This window comes from Stenella coeruleoalba (assembly GCF_951394435.1).
Source record: "Stenella coeruleoalba genome assembly, chromosome: 10".
Classification (NCBI taxonomy): domain Eukaryota; kingdom Metazoa; phylum Chordata; class Mammalia; order Artiodactyla; family Delphinidae; genus Stenella; species Stenella coeruleoalba.
In genome coordinates this window covers 68,251,289-68,269,735 of record NC_137156.1, presented here as the reverse complement: position 1 = coordinate 68,269,735, position 18,447 = coordinate 68,251,289, and the positions used below count along the sequence as shown (strand labels likewise).

The window sequence follows — 18,447 nt, the reverse complement described above, 5'->3', positions numbered from 1 at the left end:
CTGTGGACTCCACACCCCATCTAAGAGGTCCCTCAGGCAGATTCCCTGACACAGCCCACAGAGCTGGCCCCCCAAACCAGTTCCTCCCTCCGCCCTGCATACCACAGTAGAAAGCACCACTACACGCTCACCCACCTGCCCTGCCCAGAGGGGACTGCGACTTGTGACTCCTCCCACTCCTTCCCCTGCCCATCATCCAACACATCCACAAATCCATCAGTTCTACCTCCAAAACAAATTGTCAGTCTCCACCCTTGTCTGCATCTCTACAGCTACTGCCCCAGCCCAAGATGCCGCCATGCACGGCAGGATTCATAACAGCTTCAAAGCACCTCCACCCGGCCCCCATGAGCCATGGTCCAGCCCTACCCTTCCCAACGACAGCAGAGCCCATCTTGCAAAGGCGCAGCTCGGATCCTGGCTGGAACTCTGCAGTGACTTCCCACTGCCTTTAGATCAAACCCACGCTCCTCACCCTAGCTCTGCCTAGAACATTCTTACCGCCCCTCCAAGGGCTCTTCTAGGATTTTGCCTGAGAAGTTACCTCCTCCGAGAGGCTGTCCCTGACCACTCTGTGCACTTGGTTCCCCGCCTTTTCTCACCCTGTACTTTCCTAGCATGTATCCCGTTTTTGTTTGACGTTATTACCTATCTCCACACCTCACTGTAAATGCCTATTTCATGCACCAGTATGTCACACCACATCCAGCATAGCACCTAGCACAGACACTCAATAAATACAAGTTGAACAGATGAATAAACGATCACTTCCAAGCCCAAATTGGGATCATTTCCCTAGCACCCAAGTTTACAAAATGTTTTAGAGGAGGAGTAATTTACAACAGGGAAAGTTTGTCTCAGGGCCCTTGCTCTGCAGGGCCCAGCAGGATAGGGACAGGGTGGGTCTGGAGTGGGGGCTGAGCACTAAGGATGTCTTTGTTCCAAGTCAGAGCTTAAATGACAAGACTGGGTTTCTGAATAAACTACCCGTACTCCTGGGAGATGCTTGGGGCCCAAGAGGTCTCGGGTGTATGGAAGAAATGCCAGCAGCCTCTGCCCATCTTCCTAGCTCCACAGGCACCTGCTCCACGAGGTGCTGCCCTCCCCAAACAGCCTCTTCCTCCCAGGCTAGGCAGGCCTCCCCAGCACCCACTCAAAGGACTGGCTGCCCCCTGACACACACACCAGACTTGTGTCTCACCTTGATGTAGGCGTCCAGGGCAGGATGGACACGGCGGGTAGCCAGCCAGATGGACAGGGGTGTGGTGTAGGGGAAGGTGGCCATCACCACATGGCTAGGTGCCGGGAAAGAGAACACCTTGAAGCCAAATTTCTGATAGAGTCGGATGAGCTCACGGGAGGGTGACTCCTCACCTTCACTCAGAATGCTGCCCACCGCACAGCGGCACTTCTCAGAGGGCACCTGGGGAAGCAGAGCAGGGTGTCAGGGCTGGGCAAAGGAAGGAGGCCCACAGACCTCCTGCTTCCTGGCTTCTGTGCCAGCTTGGGCCTGGCAGAACCACTAGCTCCAACAAGCCACGCAGCCCCAGACACCATAATGGAGATGATTTCCTATTTCCTGCTGAAACCCGGCCTGTGGCATCCCGCTGCAGGACTCTCCATCCCTCCATTGCACAGGGCAGGCTCCTGCCAGCTGTGGAGGGGCCACAGAAGGGCTGGTCAGGAAGCAGAACTGAACTCTGGGTTGCTGATCAAACTGTGTGAGATCCTCTTCCCCAGGCTCTTAGGCAGGGCCAGCCATCATCACCAGGGCCTCAATATCTCCTCTCCAACCCACACCCTATCCTAAACCCTGCCCCACTTCCCAAGCCCCTTCTTAGCTGAGACTGCTGGTTCCCCCTAAGTCTCCCTGGACCCCTAGTACCTACACTTCACTTCACTCTGCTCCCCTCCCTCCCCTGGCTCCCACAAACCCCACCCAGGTAAGGGCTCCTACGTGAGTCTCCAACACTTCCTAGGCCTAACTCCAGGCCTGAAAGGGCCAGCACTTGCTTTTCCTTCTGGTATCAGGGGTCCCAGTTTGTCTCACCTCCTGACACCTGAATCTGTACCAGCCCCCAGGGGTATCTCTTCCTAAATCCAAAAGACTTACCACAGACCTTTTGCTCTCTATCCCAGGTTTTCCTCAATCTGAAGGCCCTACTCAGGGGCCACTGACCCCTAAATTTAAACTCCTTCTACCTCCACTTGCTCTTCTCCTCAGCCTCCTTTCCCAGTACCGTGAAGTCATTCTTACCTGTCTCTGCCCTCCCATTGGCCCCTTCCAAGTCCTGTCAACAATCCCCCAGGGGTGTCTCAGGCCTGCTCTGCCTTCCTACCCTGGCCAATGCAGAGTCTCACTTTGCCTGAAACTTGGGCACTGACTCCCACCTCTGCGTAGTCCCTGGGGGTCACCTCCCACTCTCTGCAGCCCTGGTCCCCTTGAATCCTATGTCATTAAGCATAACTCAGGGCTCTCGTGGCAGGCAATACGGTGCAGTGGTCAGGACCACAACTCTGAAGAGAGGCAGGCCTGGGTGTGAATCTTGAGTCCTGTGCTCTGGATGAGTCCCTTGGTTTCCTGAAGCCCCAGTTCCTCGATACCAACTTACAGAATTGTGAGATACTTCACAGGAGGACTGAGCATGGTTCAGCAAGTGCTCCATACTTGTTGTCAGTTATTAGTAGCTATGACACTGGCCAAACACGTAACCATTGGCCCAGGATGCCCATCTACCCAAAACTCTGAACATGTAGCTCCTCCCTGCCCATCCTTCAGGTCCAAACACCCTCTTGGAGAGCCTCTCAGGGTGGCTCAATGGCAACCCCCACAGACTCCAATACTGTGCTGTAAACTCTTACCCAGATCAAGTCAACCTTGCAGCTCAGTCAGTTCTCTCAACCTCACGCTCCTCCCACCCCACCCAGAGGCGCTGGAGAGCACTGCAGTACCACCTCTTGTCTCTAGATGGTGCCACTGCCCCATTCACACCCAAGACTTGAGGATGGCCAGAAAGGCAGGTGGCTCTGGCAGGCCGCCTGCTGACAGACCAAAGGACAGTGTCTGTGGCAAAGCCCATCTTCATGTTCCTAACTAACCCTAGCGACCTATGCTATACAAAAGAAACATCCAATACAGGTTAAACAGAGAAATGGATGGAAGGTCAATTGGTAATCTCCTCTCCAACACCTGGCCTGCCTGGGTTTGGGTCCCAGGGTCTTGATCACCTCAGCAGCCCTCACGGACCTTCCAGCTCCACATCCTTCTCAGTCCCCCAAAGGCACCAGAACACCTGTGATCATCCTGCTTAGAACCTCTCAATGGATCCCAATTCACCTCTATGATGAAACTTCCGAGGCCAGCATGCAAGGCTGTCTCAGGGTGGCCCACACAACACACTGCCTGGATTTGTCCACACACTGACCTAGCACTCCTTTTCTGCATCCCTAGGCCTGAGTAGGGGCCAAGACCCAGGTGGGCAGGTGCCCACTAATCATGTGAGTGGCAGAGGGAGAGACAAATCCGGGCTCTGGCCAGCCAGCCTTACCAGCCTCCTCTCCCACCACACCCCCACACAGAACTATTTGCAGCTCCCCAAACATGCCACATCCTCCCATGCTTCCTCCCTTTGCGTAGGCTACTTCCTCTGCCTGAAATGTCCTCATAACCCTACTGCAGAGTTCTTTCTGCCTGGGAAACTCAACCATCCTTCAAGACTCAGCTCAACCTTCCTCCTGAAAGCCTCTGTTGCTCCTCACTAAGCAGCTCCTCCTCTCTGATCCCAAAATGCCCACCAGAGGGAGCAGGTCTTCTGCTGCACTGTAACTGGTGGCCTCTCCTCCCCACCACTCCGGGGCTCTAGGCAGAAAGGTCCAGGATCCTGTGCACAGAAGTTCTTCAGCGATAGTACAGGCATGCATGCATAAACCTCCTCGCACAGGCTCTGCATCATGAGCAAACCTCCTCTCCCTCTCCCTTGAAAAAGGAGGAACTCTTGTCATGGGGGAGGGAAGCAGCTAATAAGGAGACAGGGCTCCTGAGATCTTGGGCACAGGGACTCCCTTCCTGCCTGAGCAACTTTTCAATTCCAGAAGTGAGAACACTTCCTGCCCCTTCCCCTGTCCAAGTGGCTAAGGGGCAGACTCGGAGGTTACCCAGCAAGCCCACCACCTGCTAAGCAGCCCCATACCAAGCGGGAGCTGGGAGACATCTGAACCAGGCACCAGCAAGGAGGAGATGGGGCAGGGCCTAAGACAGGCTGGGGAGTGGCAAGGCTGGTCTCAGAGCAGGGGAAGGCTTTCCTGGGCTCCCAGGAGAGCCCAGGCCTACCTCCAGGGGAATGGCCCACTGAGATGGTCAAGGGCCCAGAAAGCAGGAGTGTCTTGATGGCTAGAAACCCCACCCACCTTGGTTCAATACAATGTCTTTATTTGGGCCTGATCTTCGAAGGGCAGGCTGGGCCTTCCAGTTCTGTCTTCTCCCTTTCTTCCCTGTATCAGTCATTTCTCTGGGTACCTATGACTAGAACAAGAGCTGGACCAGAACTAGCACCAGCAAGGAACCATACCAGGGAGACAGGGCAGTGGCCAGACCCACCACCAATTTCAGTAAGGCAGGCCCATCCAGAATCTGCCCTCAGAGCAAAAGTGCTAGGAAAGAGATACCAGAGTTATCTCCTTCAGGCTGTGAGGCCTCTTGAGTCCTAGCATTCTAAGAAGAGCACAGTCTGCTTGGAACCTACAGCTTCCGGGTACAAGCTGGCCCTACTGCCCCTTCTGGAGAGGCCTTGCAGTACCTTGCTGACCCTGCTGTGTGAGGCCATAGCGAAGAGAGGGTCTCTGCCTGGCCAAGACCTCACTGAATCTGGAAACTGGACAAGATCAATAAATTCCAGGATCCAGGAAGAAAAAAATGGTGTCAGCTAGCCCAGACCAAACCCAGCCTTTGGGTTCACTAGAAATGGGCCACCCCAGGTCCATAACCTGCATAATCTGACTGGGACAGCTGCACTGTCTGCCAATCCCAGACCCAGAGGGATACCTTGACTCCTCCCTGGCCAGACTACCCAGCCCACCTTTCCACAGGGGCCCACAGTTAACCTGCTGTGAGCAGAAACCTAGATTCCATCTAGCAGAAAATCATCACAGGGTACCTGGGGTAGGCGATGGCCTGGGCCTCCAGGAAGCATCAGCTCAGCTCACATTCCCATTGCCCTTGTTGAGGGCTCAATCCTGGGAAATCTTACTCCCTCACCCCACCCCTTCCCAGGCTCCATGTGACCTCAGTGCCTCCAGGGAGAGCAGGGGGCACCATCCCCACATATACTGAAGGGGAAGTACGGCACAGGCCTACGTCAGAAAACTCTTACTGGCCTCAGCCCCTGCAGACGTGGTGACCGTAAACCGATTCTCAGTGGACTAGGGGGAAAAAGAAACTTCAGTGTGGTCTAGTTCACTAAAGGCAGTACCCAACCGTCACCAGTCCCCTCCCCAAACTCCTCCATGCCTGGAGGCAGCACTCCCTCCTAGGCCTTCCCCAGGTGAGCTGAACAGGCTGCCATGCCCCACCGGCCTCAGCCAAGCTCCCCACAAGGGCAGGCAAGCAGGCAGGTTACTTAAGCCCCAAACACAGCAGCGGAGGCGGTGGCAGCAGAGGGTGGGGCAGGAGGAGGAGGGCCAGGCTGGCAGACAGGACAGGCCCATGGGCACAGGAACAGCAGCCCAGCCATTAGGGCCTGTTAACAGGCCAGAACTGGTTAGGATCAAATAAGATGCTCAGGGTCCTCTCCACCTCCTTCCCAACACCCAAGGCTCCCAGAGGAACTAGGCCCAGGAGGGGAGGCAAAAGTCACTGTCCAAGCAGGAGAGAGAGGGCAGAACTATACAAAGGCAGGACAGAACTGGATCTGTGTGTGTGTGTCTGTGCGTGTGCTGAGGGGGCGGGTGGAGAGGTGGGGACAGATCCTTGATTGACTCTGGAATCACCCCCTTCCCTTGGCACTTAGAAGAGGAAATGACAAGACTTCCCTGGTGGTCCAGTGGTTAAGACCCAGCACTCCCAATGCAGGGGGCCAGGGTTCAATCCCTGGTCAGGGAACTAGATCCCGAATGCTGAGACTGGGAGCCTGTGTGCCACAACTAAGACCCGGTGTAGCCAAACAAACAAACAAATATAAAAAAAAAAAAATCATTGACTTAAAAAAAAAAAAAGAGGAAATGGCCACACTCCATGAATGTGGCATCCTGGAGAGGAGAGGGACACCTATGAGCCACTGCCAGAGTCTGTCAACTTCTTGCCACATGCTCCTTCCTTCCTTCCCCCCACCTCCACCAAGGCCCTCAGGGATGAAGAACGGAATCCCTCTTCCTGCACCACAAGAACCACTCGCCCAGATCTTACAGGCTTATCCCATGAGAACTCCAAAATATAGGGCTGGGTGGCTAACTGACATACAGACATACATATGTATCTCCAGGATATATGCTCAAGCAGCATCTCATATGAAATGGTCCACTGCAATCGCCACAATCTTGCCTTGTTGGTACCCTTCTCTGTGTCACTTCCTGAGCCCAGAGACAGACCAGGGGAGCCTCACCAGGCCTTTCTCAGGAACCAGCCTCCTTCTGTCCAGCTAAGGCCTGGAAGGGGTGTGGCTGGGGAGCTGTCAGTCTATATCTCACGGGGGTGGGCGGCACCCAGAGCACATGGCCACCTCTCACCTGGTCACTCACTGCCCCACTCACAGAACCTGAAATAGCCTCACTTCCTCCCACACTCAGAGAAGCAGGTTCTGGCTCCTGTTGTGTTGTGCTGTGCTGGGGAGGGTGGAATGGGGATGGGACACTCCACAGCTCAGCCTACATCCTGTCCCTTCTTTCTGTGAACCATATTATGCAGGGCCCCATGCTGGACACTGCTGTAGGAGGCAGCTGGGGAGCAGAAAGTTTGGCTTCTTGGCCTTCTCCAGGACTGGATGAGGCCTGTCCTTCAGGCTTCCCTGACACCCCCCACCCCCACTGAGATGGCCTGAGGGCTGGGCCCCTTGGTCCCCACTGTGCAGCAGTGCCCAGGACAGAGTGGCACAGACAGGGTGCTCAAATATTTGCTAAATGAAAATAAAAAAGCATGAGTAAACTCAGATAGTACCACAACTCCTGCTAACTGCTCCTTAGTCTCCTCCTCTATAATATCAGCAGTGTGGACCCAGAGGCTTCAGTTCCTTATGGACCAGATAGTCTGTGATAGCCATGAGCACCTGAAGCCTGGGGGTCCAGGGTTCCCTGAACCTTTTAGGATCTCTGCCAGGCAGGTGAGCCATCGCAGGTGCCAGGGTGTGACCCAGCTCTGAATAGGGACACAAGTTTCTTCCAGAGTGACCAAGGACTGGGATGGACAGGATCAGAGGGGCCACTTTTAGACATATATATTCATTCTCTGTGCCAACCAGATGGTCACAGCCAGGCCTAGGGTCTAAGCCTGGGTTATGAGTGCCCAGCCTAACAACCCCTCATCACACCTAAGTAGCATGAGTGTTTTTTCCACCCATTTTTTGTTGTTGTTACAACAACTTCTTGAGGGCAAGGTACTGGGGTGAATGGCTCACCTATGTCACTTAATTTAACCCTTGCCAGCCTACCTATAAGCAGTATTTTTAACATTACTCTGCAGATGAGGAAATGGAGGCTCAGAGAGGGTATGTGGTATGCCCAATACCACACAGCAGGACAGTGGTGAGACAGAATCAAAACCCAGAACTGCTAACCTTGAGTCTGTCCTCTCAGGCCATGGGCCCCCAGACTGGTATCAAAGTTGGGCTGTGTCCAGCCAACCCTGGAAACCCAAGTCCCACCACCTCAGACAGTCCACCACACCTCCAGGAGAGCTGTACAGTGGGCTGCTTGGAGGTGGCTGGGTCAGGAGGCCATAGGGAGAGTGTCCCATGCCAGGATTCTTCTATCTCACTTTTCCCTGAACCAGCCTCCAGCAATGACCCAAAGGTACCGTGCTGCCTTGGCCCTTTCCCATTCTGGAATTAGCACCTCCAACTCAAGAGGCGATGTACTGCTTCTGGAACAGGACATGCGGGTGAGGAAAGAGGCAGCTGCAAGGACCCTCATCCCTCCCACTGAGGTCTTGCAGAGGGTTCCAACTGGGTCAGATGTGGAAGGAGGGGCAGGGTCCAGGGGAGGGTAGAGGAGGGAAAGGGACTTACACAAGAGACCTCTGCAAGGGTGGGGGCCCGGCATCTGGTCTAGGAGCTTCCCATAGCCCAATGCCTGCCCCATCCCACTTGGGCCCCAGTGTTCTTGACTGTCAGTTAGTGCCATCTCCGAGCCATGTGACCTCAAAACCTCAATGTCTACTCATCCCTCAACCAGGCCATATCACCTCTCACCCAGACCCAGCCCAATCTCCTCGATGGCCCCCTGCCTCGTCTCCTTCCCTCCTCCACCTGCCATCCACTTAGTTTCCTAAATCAAAGGTGGCAAATTGTGCTGTACCTTTCCTCCCAACCTACTGTACCTCCTACCACCTGGCCCAGCAAACCCTTCTACATCTTTCTCCGCCCACCACGTGTTCACTTGCCACACTTCCTCTGTCAGCCGACATCTGCAGGCCTGCACTTTGCAGTTCCCTTAGCCAGGAGACCCTTTCCAGTAGAGCAAAATTCTACTCATGACAGAAGACCTCCTCTCTGAGCCTCCCTGGCAGACTTGAGGCAAACCCACAGCTCGCTCAAAGTTCTGTGAGCACTGAACACAGTGTCTTGCTGGAGATGCATCTGTACAGGGCTGACTTGCCAACCACACAAAGCTTCCTGAGGGCAGGGCCACGTCTGTTCATCTCCAGAGTGCAGGTGTCAAGCAGAACCTGGCACAGAGAGGGAGTCAGCACACCCTTGTTTCGACTGAGTACCCCATTGAGGCCTGTTCAGCACATGGTATGGAGGCTACAGGCCTTGCCCACTTGAGCTCTCCAGGCAAGAACATCAGAGCTGGGGATTCTCAATGCCTGGTGTGCCAAGGCTCAGAGCTGGAGGCTGAAGAACCCTTGGCAGAGCTGCCAGCCCAATACAGCTGTGGGCAGCACCACCTCATGGCATGGCAGGAGGCCATATTGGTGAGTCCTGATTCACCACAGGCTGTAAATACAGCCATATGCCTACAGGGTGTCACTGATGTCAGGTTAGTCTCTGACCCCAGCATCTTGGACATTCTGGACAGCTCACCTGGCTCCACCTGCCCCCAAAGCACTCTCCCAACCAGGCAGCTTGATGTCCAAAGAAATGCCTTATCCCTGGGCCAGGGGCCACCATAATGGCTGGAAGATTCCACCTTCTTTCAGCACAAGAGCTGAAAGAGGGAAGTCAAAGAAACATGATATGACCTCAAAGAGAGGGTAGCATCTGAAATGGTCTGGTCTTAGAGTGCTGGCTTCAAATGGGGCTGAGGGAGGGAGAGAAGAGGAGGCAACAGTCCAACGCCCCCTCAGAGGCTAGGGACTCACAGTGGTGTGGCCCCCTGCACTCAGAAGTCCATGGGCAGAGACAAGCCAGGAAAATTAGATCGTGACAAGTAGAAAGCCAGCATATCGTGACAAGTAGAAAGCCAGCATATATAGAAATCTGGAGCAGAAGTCCAGATTAAATCTGGAAGGAGCTTCAAGCTCAGAGAGGAGGTGGTGTGCATAGCCAGCTCAACGATTTTCCCACCCCTCCCCAGAAACCAGAACACCCCGTGCCCAAGTAGCCCTGCCCCATGTCTGTCCATGGGGTAGAACCCCAGCCAGGGCCCAGGAGGCTCCTTACCATGCGGGGGTTGTCATAGTAGACGGCAACGGAGCGGAGCTTGGGGGAGACACTGCAGCTCTCTGTGAAAAGCCGCCCAGTCTCACCATAGGGCCCCACGTGGAACTTGTAGGCCATGGTGACGTTGCGGACGGGGGGTGAGCCAGCACTCACTGCCACCCCGGCCAGCAGCCCTGAGTACCCAGCAAAGGCCAGCAGCGTCAGCAGCAGCAGCAGAGTGAGGCCCCCAATCAGGCCCAGGAGTAGCAGGTCCGACATGGCTCTGTGCCCCCCACGCCGCACCCCAAGGCAGCTGCAAAGGAGACAGAAGGAAGAGGTGGCTGGTAGCCTGTCTGACCAATGTGCCCACCTTCCCGCCAGCCAGTTCTGGCCCAACCTCAGCCCTGCCTTGGGTACTCTGATGTGGGAGAGGCAGGAGCCAGAGGTGTTTACACACAGAGTGACCTAGAAGGGAGTTACAAAGGATGACTGAAGCTACAAGCCTCTTTATTTCTTAATCACAACTGTGAGGCTCTCAGAGCAGCTCTGTCAGCTGGCAGCCTTGGTCACACCTGGGGTAGCTGAGTCATAGAGGGGCACAGGAGTGAGTCAGCCAGGGACATACTCCTGGCCCTGACCAGTCACCCCTGCTGGGCCAGACGTCAGCCAGCCTGCCTTTTCCCCACATTGCCTCTTCCTTATTTCTTACCACAACTGAGCCACACTGCCTGCCCAGACTCCCCAAGCCTCATGGGCCACTGCCAGAGGGAGGACAGGCAAGCACAGGGCCCAAACACGAATTTAAAAACAGGGAAACCATAAGGAACAAAACGTCAGGGGGAAAAATGTGCCACAGGAAGGGACTCTTGTAGGAAGCTCTCCTCTGCTAAGCACATCTGGCCCGTGAAATACTGCTTTCCAACAAGCTCACCCACCCAGAACCAAAGGAGAGACGAGGTTAAAATAGCCTGAGCAGGCAGAACAAAGTCTAGCACTATGCTTCCCAGACTTGAGCGGAGCTACCGGTGCTAACAAGCTTCATCTCACTTTCCCAGTCCATAGATTAGAAACAGCAAGGAAGAGGAGGAGGAAAAGACTGCTAGAAGTGGAGACACAACAGGTAGCTGTGAAAGTTACCCACGGCTGGAGCATTTCATCCTATGGTGGAGGGGTGCTAGCCTGGCAGGGAGCCACACCTGGGGTCCACTTGCTGCCCTGTCCCTCCCCCTTCCTTCCCTTCTCCCCAACATCTCCAGATATTTGGAATTCAGTTTTTGTGGTTCTGATCTCCCCACCTGACCTCCTGTACTAGGTAGTTTACAGGAAGCCATCCTGGGGTAGGTATGCTGGGGCAGGGCAGGGGTGTCTTTTTTCCTTTTTGTGTATGTCATTTATCTGACAATTCTCCCTCTTCCTCAATGGCCTTTCCCTGTTTCCCGTATTTGCTATTTGCATGGTACAAGCAATAAAGATACTTGTTTCAGGGGAGAAAAAAATAAAAAGCAGAGAAGCTATCAAAGAGCAGGCCTAGCGACACAACACATAGGTTGGTGTATAAGCCATTCAAGACAGACTGCCCGGAACTCCATGAAACTTGGGGCCAGAAAACTAACCCTCTTACACAGAGGGCTTGACCTGCGTCACCCAGGGGGGGAAAAAAATCGCACCACAGAGAAGACTATTTAAAGAGGAATGGAAGCATCTGACCCATTGGAAGAACATTCTCACCCCAAGTACTTAAAATTTTAAAAGCTTTAGGAGCTGAAAGTCAACATGTTGACCCTATGGAAAACAGCTGTATGGAATAATTTGTTCCCTGTGGGTTCTGGGTATCAAAATTTTTTGCTGAAAAACTGTCTTTGGAGTCAATGTGCACACCGTGTTTGTCTCACAAAAAACGCAAAGTAAACTTCTAAACCTTTGGCATCATGACCTTGAGGTGTCTCACACTGGTCTTCTCATTGACCCCTGTTCCTGGCCCCCAGCTAGTTTCACTCCTGTTTTCTTTGATGATAATGATGATGAATCTTCCACTTAGTACTTACTATATGCTAGGCACTGTCTAAACGTTGAAACACAGATACTTCATTAATCCTCAAAACCAAGTGGATATGGATCAGAAAACAAGTGGTTAGAGATTAAGAGCCTTGCCCAAGGTCACAAAGGTACTAAATAGAGCCACCTGGACAAAATGCAGGCAATGGGAATCCAGGTAGTCTGATTCTAGGCCCCCACTTCCACTTTCTCTCTCCTCCCTGGGAACAAGACTTCCAGAAAAGCCCAAGCATTTAATCCACGTTGGACATCTCTGAACCCAAGGCTCTCAGCTGGAAGTTCTCAGCATCTAAGGCTCCCACTCATCTTGGGAGTGATCAGCCCTCACTGTGACCTACCCCCATCCTCTCAGCTGCACACTCCCTGTCTCCTGAAAGGAGCTTAGTTCCCACATTTCTCTCTCACCTCCTAAACTGCCCAAAAGAGGGGTGAAAGGTACCTGGGGGCCGCAGAGCTTTGGTCAGCCCAGGAAGGAGGCAGGGCAATGGAAATTTCCCCTTTTCTCAAGATAAAGGGAAGGAGAAGGGCTGGGGAAGCTCACCTCTAAAGCCAGACTCAATTTTAGCAACTCATGGCATCCAGCACGGCAGGGACCAAACGCTCCAAGTGCTCCAGGGCTGGGGGCAGAAAGAAAATAACCACTGAGCCGGGCACCCTGCCCTGACTGATCTCTTTTCAGGGAAAGTCCACAGGGGCCTCTACAAGAACTCTCTCCCCGCCACAAGGTTGCACCCTCCACCATGCCCTCAGACCCCTTAGGGAAATCAGAAGCCAAATTCCGCCTCAAAAATGTCAGCTCTTCACTAGACTCCTGCTCACATATCCCTGTTCTTGGAGAGCCCTCTTCCTGGAGGGCTCCAGCCACCGCACCTGGCCGTGACACAACCCCTGCCGCTGACCCCGGGCAGGTTGTGACCCCTCTCGGGCCTCGGTTTCTCCTCAGGTTAGAGGCCCAGGCGGAGCGTCTGGGCGGGCTGCCCCGCGCTGGCTTCCCGAGGCTGCTCACGTGCGCCGCGGCGGCTGGCCTCGCCCTTAAAGCGCCCGCTGCAAGCAAAACTTTGGCACTCGGGGGGCGCGGGAAGACGTGGAGTCTGAGGGGCCCGCGCGGGAAGGACGGGACGCTACCTCCACTCTCGGCTTCCAGCCCCTGCTCACCCTCTCCTCGCCTATTTACCCAGCCCTTTTCTTTTCAGCCACGACCTCACGGGGTCCCAGGCACCTCTGCAACTTAAAGGAAGTTAAAAGTTTGCAGCCAACGCTTCGAGGCGCGGCCTCAGGAGACGGGGGCGGAGTTAAAGTACGGTTCTAGCCTCAGTCTTCGTGCTCCCCACCCCCTCGCCCTCCCTGGCTCCCTTGCCTCCGGGCGTGCCCTGCACCCGTGACCGAGGCAGAGGGTGATCCGGGATAGTAGGCTGGTCCAAGGTCGCGTTCGGGCCCTTGGACCGGCCGGGGCGAGCTGTGGCCGAGACGAGATGCAAAGAGCGGCTGGGCCGCGGGGGGTGACGGTGGGGACGCGGGAGGCCCTGAGGTTGCGCCCGGGCGGACGGAGGTCCCAGGAGCTCGGCGCGCGTGGAGCCGCCCCAGCGTGAACACCTCCCCGGCCCGGCCCTCACCTCAGCTGCCGCCCGCCGCGGACGCCGACCAGCGCACGCGGCTCGGGGCTCAGCGGCGGAGCCTGCGCGCGCCCGCCGCACACGCTCGCTCCGCCCCCTCTCGCGGCAGGACGTGGCCGTGGCCGTGGGCGCGTGCGCGCGGGACCCGATGGGCAGAGGCCTGCCCCGCCCCGTATCCAGGGCAACAAACGTGAGCCTGTTAGGGGCCGAGCCTGTCAGGGGCCGAGCCCGCCCCGTACCTTCGTGCCTCCCACAAACTACTGGGTTGCAGATGGTGATTTAGGAACAACCTCTTAACTTCTGGGTTGTCGAGAGCACCCCAGGCATGAGGGGAAGTAGAGAGGCAGTGTGGGGTCCCGGAAGGCGGCACCGGAGAGGATCGTTTGAAGAGGCTTGGGAAGTGCAGCACGGCAGTAAAAGCCTGGCATTTGTACCACCCTAGTTACTGCTACTTTCTCTCACTGAGGCTTCGCGACAGACCTGGGAACCGGGCAAGGCCTGGCCACTTGCTCCCGTTTTACAGCTGAGGCTCAGGGAAGAAGCGGGATCCAATCTCCGGACAGCACAAATATCAGCTTCCTACCTCCAACACTCCACCCTTACCTCCCCCTTCCCCCCCCCCTCAAACGGAGCACAGGGGTGATCATTCATCCATCCAACATTTATTGAGTACCGCTCCCTGCTAGTACAGTTCTAGGGGCTGCGGATACCAAGTGAACAAAACCAAGGCCCCGCCCTCCTGGAGCTCACCGGGGAAACGCCCCCCTTCCAGGCTCCTCCCTCAGTGCCCTAGACGCAGCTGGGGGAGGCAGGTCTGCCCTTCTAGCTTAAGTATTCTAGATAACCCCCCAAGTCAACTGTAAGTTCGTTGAAGACAGGTTCAATCTTCAGCTCGTATTTCTGAGGATCTAGAAACAGCAAAGCACTCTTCTCGGGCCCCAAAGATAAAACCTCGCCCTCTTGAGAGGCCCAGTCTTGCAGTGGAGGGGCTGGGGGAGGTGACAACTATGCTCGTTAAGATTGGCTACAAGACAGGCGGGGCCAAGTGCTACTTTGGTGCTCCTCACATAGAGGATTGATGTTTGGGAGGTGAATCATCTTTTTGTGGATCCCATTACTGTACTAGCAAAGGGCAGACTGGACACACACAGGCACTTATAGCTGGTTTCCTTTCCTTCTGCTTCACATTTGTTCTGCCCACAGGCAGGGAAGATTGAACCTCACCCACAGGGCTCTGGGCCAACTAGCGGAATGGGTAGCTGACTCCTCAGAGGCACTCAGGGCTGGGCTAGCAGGGTCGTGGCAGTTGTTTTGCTGATGAACATCAGGCACGTGATCAAACCCTTTGGGTGCCCCAGGCAAGAGGACTATACACTTGGAAGCATTTCCTGTGAGACGAGGAAGGGCCAGTACCCTCAGAGACAGACAGCCTCTGTATGGTCAGTTCTGCTTCTCAGAAGCTATGAGCTTCTCCCACGAAACTGTTGTCTGGAGCTGCCCTTTCATAACTTGTCCTGTCTGCTCACTTCCTTTAGCTTGGTTGGGGAACTCCAGAGCCCCACGTCAGAGTTCAGGGTGTGCCTTAGGAGCTTCAGCACCTCTGTGGTGAAAGTAGAGTTGGCCTGTGACTGGGGCTGCAGGCCATCAGCTTCCCAGGCTTCATTGCAGGCTGTTCCCAACAAAGCAAGCCCTGATCTCCACCGGATCCCTGCAAGGCCTCCACTAGCCACCAGGAGGCAGTAGCCCAGGCACTTTCCACTACCCCTTGCAGCAAGTCTGAGCAGAGCTGATCACCTAGCCGTCTGCCTCACCCATGCCCCACTCCCAGTCCTATCTCCCAATAGCACATATTCTCCTCTCATGAGCCCAGACTTGGCCTTTGTCTCCTCCTGCCTTCCTCTGTCCAAAGAATTCCTACAGAAGCACTTTAACTCTCCCTTAGTAAATTCCAGAGAATGTTTCCCCAAACTTGGGAAACTAAAGCATAGACCATCCCCTCCTTCCCTACCTCTTCATGCTCCAAAGCCCTTGTTAGTTCTCTGAGGCAGTGGTTAGATCCTCTAATTCAGATGACAAATGGAGAACACACATGCAATGTAAGATGCTCTGCAAACCCTGCCACCAGCCATCTCCCCCCCTCTGAAGGCACTGATGCTGTGCCCAATCCCTGGCCACTCACAGCCTAGTTAGGGCTGCCCCTGCAGGACTTGCCATGACTGAGGGACCAGCTAGCCTCAAGCCACCCTGAGTCAGCTTCGCTGTTTCCTCTAGAGCCAGGAAATGCGGTCCTCTTCAGGTGAGCAAAGGCAGAAAATGCCTAATGAACCCCACTGCATAAAAAGAGCCTGCCAGCAGTCTGCCCTCTGTTCCCACCCCCCACCTTCACAGGTGCCATCTCAGCATCCAATATGCTCTAAGTTATATCCCTTTCACCACCACCCAGCCAAACAGCTGTTCAGACAATTCCCTGATCAAACAACACTGCCTTCTTCAGTTTAAATTTTATTTTACAAAAAGAGAAATAAACTGATAGGCAGTTATACTGACTTACAATTGTTCTGTTTGCTTTTTTAAAAAAGTGACATGAAACACAAGTAAAAATAAATACGTCATAGAAACAGCCAGTTGCCCAGTCTCTGGGGCAGGAGCACCTGCCCTGCTGAGAGAGGAGGGAAGCCCATGATCACACCAGCAGCTGGAACACCCAGCTACAGATGTTCCTCAAAGCCAGGCGCAGGTCCCAGGCCTCAGGGGGTGTCCTGAAGAAAGAAGATGGAAAACCAAAGCCAGGTGCCAGGTCCCTGGGGCCACCTCATCTCTCCCCCACCCCACTCCTCCTGGCAGCAGTGTGGCCTTAGTGGTTATCCATTGTGACCCCCTCAACCCACCTGGACCCCCTTCCCCGACCCCTCTGGAGAGGGTACAGGAAAAAAACAGTCTTGGGCGGGCTGAGGGGATTCTTCTGGTGAGTCCCCAGCCCACCCTGAGTAACACAACCAGATAACAATTTACACCCACGTGCACAAGGGCATGCGTGTGCACACATACACTCTCTCTCTCACACACACACACACACACACAAACCTGGGCTGAGCTCTCTTCCAGGGGAGGGCCCTGGGTCAGGTCACAGTATGAGGTCCCCTCTTTTCTGATTATTATCCCAGTAGTGGTAACAGAGAGTACCCAAATCACTCCCAGCCCCCAGCCTTACAGACTCTGCAGCCTGTCTAGCTACCTCTCTCCAATGCACTAGATTACTATATCAAATAGACCTCTGAGAGAGGAAAGGAGCACACTAAGGTCCCTGAAGAGCAAAGAAGTTGGACACTGCCTGCTCAGGAAGTTCATCGTAAGACTCGGGTATTCATAAAAGGCCTAGGGCCAAGCCAGTGGCACAGAACAGACATTAAGGGGTCACAGTGGAATACACAGGACAGCAGAGAAGAGTCAGTAGGAGGGAAATAGAGTCTGAAGGTGACTGATGGAGAGCATAACCTTCTCAGGCAGACCTTGAGGTGTGGATTTCTTGGGAACAGTCAGCAGAGGGCCAGAAAGTCTCTTGGGGAACTAATGGGGGAAGGAGCTCTTCTCTCAGGAGTTTTGATGGGGGAAGAGTCACTGAGTTGGGTGCATAGGAGGCCGTGGCTCAGAAATGAGAGACTGGTCTTCTGTGGAATCACAGGGAACTGAGAAGCACAAGGGGGTCATGGCCAGGAACACTAGGAACAAGGAATGTAAAGCCCCAGAAGACCTTCCCCATGGGATGAGGACTCAGTTCCAGAGCAATGCCAGGCATGAACAGACAAGCAGAGAGCCTTGCTCTGCTGAGTGCTTTGGGAGTGATAGTCCTACCCAGATGGCTAAAGTTTGGTTGAGTGTTTCAACCTATCAACAAAATATTACCCCAACGATTTGCTTCATGTCCTGGAGTGGGAAATTTTCATATTTAGTTGTGAATCACAAGTATATAGTGATTCCACACACTAATTCCTAGGGAATAGAGTTCCAAGGACCAGAGACATCCTTAAGTCAAAAGATGCTTAAGAAGCATAACTCAAGGGGGTGAAAACTTTGCAGATATCTAATCTGAAGAAAAATATCTGGATCCAACATGGTTCACTTACTTTCTCAATTAACTGGCTAATCTGTCTCTGTTGAATTTTTATCTACAAAGGTACTGAGAAAAGGGAATAAAGCATTATTACAAATGGTAATCCTGAATTATTAAATTGTACTATATTCCCTAGGCTGAGGATTTAGGCTAAACCAGACAGATGGGGCTTGAAAGGCCCTTGAAAACATTCTATGGAAGACAGTAGCGAGGCAAGATACCTAGACCTGATCTTCTGCCCTCCCCCTTATCACCATCCTTCCCTTACTCAGGCCTGGACGGTGCGTGGACATCAACACCAAGTGTTTCTGATCAAAGGAACTGTAGAACATGGTTCTTGGGCTCTGAGACATTTCCTGCTACCCTCACACATATGCTTATGTTTGGTGTGCATGCATGCTTGCCTACCAGCACACAGAAAGAGACGACAGAAAAGTCAAAGTATTTTCAGGTTCAATAAAAAAAAACAACAACGAAACAAACCATGGAACCAGTAGCACTCTTAATTTCCCATGATCCCAGCCCTACCCCCTTACACAATATAAGCTGCACATATCAAAGAAAATCTTGTCTAGCCAGGTCAGCCTCCCAAAACTATGGCCTCTCCTGAGTTGAAGCAAGACCCAGCCCATGGAACCACTGGGTAGAGAGCAGGCACATGCTGCCACTCAGAACACCCATTACTTCCCGGTACCTTCAAAAGCCCATCCCTCCAGTGACTGGTTTTGGTTCCTTGCTGGGATAGTTTCTGGATTCTCAGAGCTTGCTGCTGTGATTTCCTAGAGGTGAACATAGAAATATCCCTCCTTCCACACACACACACACACACACACACACACACACACACACACACACACACAATTTCTGGGATCCCAGTGCT

The 18,447-nt window shown here is 54.0% G+C and overlaps 1 protein-coding gene across 4 annotated transcripts in view; it reads right to left on the bottom strand.

Moving 5' to 3' along the window:
- The window catches only part of TEX264 (testis expressed 264, ER-phagy receptor), a 29,513-nt gene extending 15,872 nt beyond the window's left edge, over nucleotides 1-13,641 (bottom strand). The window contains exons 1-4 of one of the 4 annotated variants that reach the window (XM_079934386.1): nucleotides 13,457-13,641; nucleotides 12,385-12,484; nucleotides 9,810-10,101; nucleotides 1,202-1,423 (exon numbers count right to left, since the gene is read on the bottom strand). In XM_079934386.1, the coding sequence (XP_079790512.1) occupies nucleotides 1,202-1,423; nucleotides 9,810-10,067 (480 nt within the window). In that variant the 5' untranslated portion in view covers nucleotides 10,068-10,101; nucleotides 12,385-12,484; nucleotides 13,457-13,641. Of the gene's footprint in view, nucleotides 1-1,201; nucleotides 1,424-9,809; nucleotides 10,102-12,384; nucleotides 12,485-12,713; nucleotides 12,885-13,456 lie in introns of those variants that run through there. The other 3 variants (XM_079934385.1, XM_079934387.1, XM_079934388.1) reach the window with 3 other exon arrangements.
- Nucleotides 13,642-18,447: the final 4,806 nt, after the last annotated feature.